General features: G+C 33.6%; 2 protein-coding genes across 2 annotated transcripts; one reads left to right on the top strand and one right to left on the bottom strand.

Moving 5' to 3' along the window:
* Window positions 1–6: 6 nt before the first annotated feature.
* Window positions 7–1,961, top strand: LOC109591181 (uncharacterized). The gene is made up of 6 exons (XM_020006964.1): window positions 7–453; window positions 505–562; window positions 610–729; window positions 807–897; window positions 945–1,123; window positions 1,186–1,961. Exons 1-6 carry the CDS (start codon window positions 259–261, stop codon window positions 1,896–1,898), a joined length of 1,356 nt encoding a protein of 451 aa, XP_019862523.1. The 5' UTR covers window positions 7–258; the 3' UTR covers window positions 1,899–1,961.
* Window positions 1,962–1,981: 20 nt separating this feature from the next.
* On the bottom strand, window positions 1,982–2,792 carry LOC100634669 (xanthine dehydrogenase-like). Its single transcript, XM_011410420.2, has 4 exons — window positions 2,738–2,792; window positions 2,421–2,675; window positions 2,203–2,370; window positions 1,982–2,153 (listed from the first exon to the last, which is right to left on the bottom strand). Exons 2-4 carry the CDS (start codon window positions 2,652–2,654, stop codon window positions 2,082–2,084), a joined length of 474 nt encoding a protein of 157 aa, XP_011408722.2. The 5' UTR covers window positions 2,655–2,675; window positions 2,738–2,792; the 3' UTR covers window positions 1,982–2,081.
* Window positions 2,793–2,798: the final 6 nt, after the last annotated feature.

Raw genomic sequence — 2,798 nt, 5'->3', positions numbered from 1 at the left:
AATAACTGTAGTATTGTTGATGTGCGTCTTCTAAAAAGAATAGTGAAAAGGTTTAAGATACAAGAAGCTGAAGAGATCATTGAAAAGTATGAAGAAAAAGCTGCTACATTTTGCAAGGATGTATCAATCAGTTTATGCCTTGGGGAGAAGTTACATGTGGTTGCTGTTCCATCGATTCTCAAGCGAGAGGAAGTTACCTTCATTTTTAATTGGAATCCAGATGAATCAACACTGCAAGATGTTAGAGCTGTCCTTGAGATGCTAGAGCCGTTGCATATTTTTTTAATAAAGTTGGATATTGGCCAGTCAGTTGTTGCCACCTGTCACTGTCCTGCTGAATGCATCAGTGTACTTATAATTACTGTCCATAAAAAGTTATTCATACTACAAAAAAGAGGATTGAAGGAATTTAGGATAGCTCAATGTGCTATATGGGTTGACACTACTCTTGAGGTCAGTTAGCATGCAGAGAATATTGAATATCATAGTAGTTAAAAATTACAGATAACAATGGCTACCGGCAGTTTCAAAGAAACAGCCAAAATGGGCATAAAAGATGAAGGTATGAAATCATCAAATGTATACAATGAGTTTTTGTTGCACATGTAGAAGAAAAACTTGAAGCTAGTATGACCATGCTGCCTGAAGAGGTGTCTAAAAAAGATAAAGCTGAACTGAATCCAGAAAAAGAGGCAAAGTTCCAGTCAATGCAAGACACCATAATTATTGGTAAGAGTATATTAGTAATTTACTTTAGTATAAAAGGTAACAGTATAACAGTACATTACTTATTAAATGATTTTTAGATTCTGAACCATGGCGGCAAATAAAATATGTACCAAGAGAAGTTTTGATTATTGGATCATTTGGAAATCATGACGACTGGCCTCAGCAACAGTTAGTACAACTTTAAATAAATGACATTGTTGATGGTATACATGTAGGCATGAATGTTCATATTTATCAGAACAATGGATGCTAGAAACTGCTGGTATTATCGAAAAGTATTATTTGAAAAATACAAAAGATTATCAACTTCATGAAATACCAGAAAGTGAGCAAACCAAAACATACTACATGGAATGTATTTCAAAAATATTTATCAACTGCAAAAAAGATGGAGGTAAGAATAATTGAATTATGATACATTATATATATATATTATATATATATATATATATATAGTCATTATTTATTACACTGGTCATGGAGAGAAGGACACTGGTAACTGGTGTTTTAAAGATGGAGTAATATCATTTAATGACATCTTTAATTTATTTAAAGAGCACCTTCAAAAAAAAGGTTTGTCGTTAACAGTAGTATCAGATTGCAGCTATTCTGGTAACTGGATCTATGATTGTGCCGATCGTTTAGACAAGATGAAGATTCCTTCTTGTGGGCACCATACCAGAGAAAATAATATTCTAATTCAAGTTGTTGCTTCCTGTCAACATAATGAGGAAGTTACTGCTAGTTATGCCAAGGAAGCTGTTAATTATATTGAAGCATCGCAAGTTGTTAAGTTTAAATATGGTCCTGATACTGTATTATCATCTGGGCAAAAACCAATGGGAGCTGATTTTAGAACTATTCGTTGTGATAAAGAGCCATGTGAAGTAGATGCTATATGCACTTGGAATGATTACGTCTCTAATTACTACTCTGAGCTCATTGCTTTTTCTACTTCCCTTGAAAAAGAAGCAGACAGGTACTGGCACATTGCTGCAATTGAAAAAGATGAAATAAAGAGCTTCATTGAAGAATTAGCTAATGGAAAAATTAATCGGAAAATCATAAAATCACACCGTGGTAAAACACTCCCAAAAGAGATCAGTCGAGAGGTTTACCTACAAACAGGCAAAATTTTGAAACATAGCCAATTTGAGTATATACTATAATGCTGTTTTTTAATGTGTCTAGACTATACTTTTAAAATTGCTGTATAAAAAATTTAATAATAAGGGGTAAAGCGTTGCCGCACTTTCAATTGTAATGAGTAATAAGGAAATGAAAAGTATAAATAAATAGTTGAATTTCAGATTTGACATTTAACTAAGGACGTGACTGTAATATAAATACTATCATGGTACTACATTCCATCTTTCAGATCTCTCCTTTTTCTCTGGATATTTATTCTTCATCTTTTCTTTAGCCTATCATAATGGTAACATGAAAAATAATAATAAATCATGCTATAGCTACCATTTCTGTGAACTGATCTTTACAAGCTAGTCTTATTCTCTCAGCAGTTGCAGGAGCCCAAAGGTCAAACACAGGATGATGACCTCTGCTTATTCTTGCTGATCTTATGGCATCCTTTATTGCAAAAAAAACTGACCCAGCTAAAAACAATGGAGGCTCACCAACAGCCTACAATAATACAAACACACATGCAAGCTATAAAACATAAAAGTATATACTTTAGAATTAAAGATAGCTCTTGGGTTAGGAGTAGAGTCCATGAGAGTTACATTAAGTTCAATGGGTATATCATTGCATGAGGGGATCTTGTATGCTCCTGGTCCAGTAGTAAATAGTTTACCATTCTTTAGGTATACAACCTCTTCCATTGTAAATAAACCAAGTCCCTGTGTAAATGCACCCTCCACTTGTCCTATGTCAATAGCTGGATTTAAACTGTCACCAACGTCCATCAACAAATCACTTCTTAGAATCTAACAAAAATACATGCATTATTTACACAATGCATATTATGGTATAGTTGCTAAAAGTTTACTTTAAAGTCTCCAGTAAGAGTGTCAATCTCAACTTCAGTGCAACCAACACCATAACAGTAA

The sequence above is a fragment of the Amphimedon queenslandica genome, unplaced genomic scaffold (assembly GCF_000090795.2).
Source record: "Amphimedon queenslandica unplaced genomic scaffold, v1.1 AMPQUscaffold_8773_Cont19287, whole genome shotgun sequence".
NCBI classification, from domain to species: domain Eukaryota; kingdom Metazoa; phylum Porifera; class Demospongiae; order Haplosclerida; family Niphatidae; genus Amphimedon; species Amphimedon queenslandica.
This window is presented reverse-complemented; position numbering and strand designations above follow the sequence as displayed.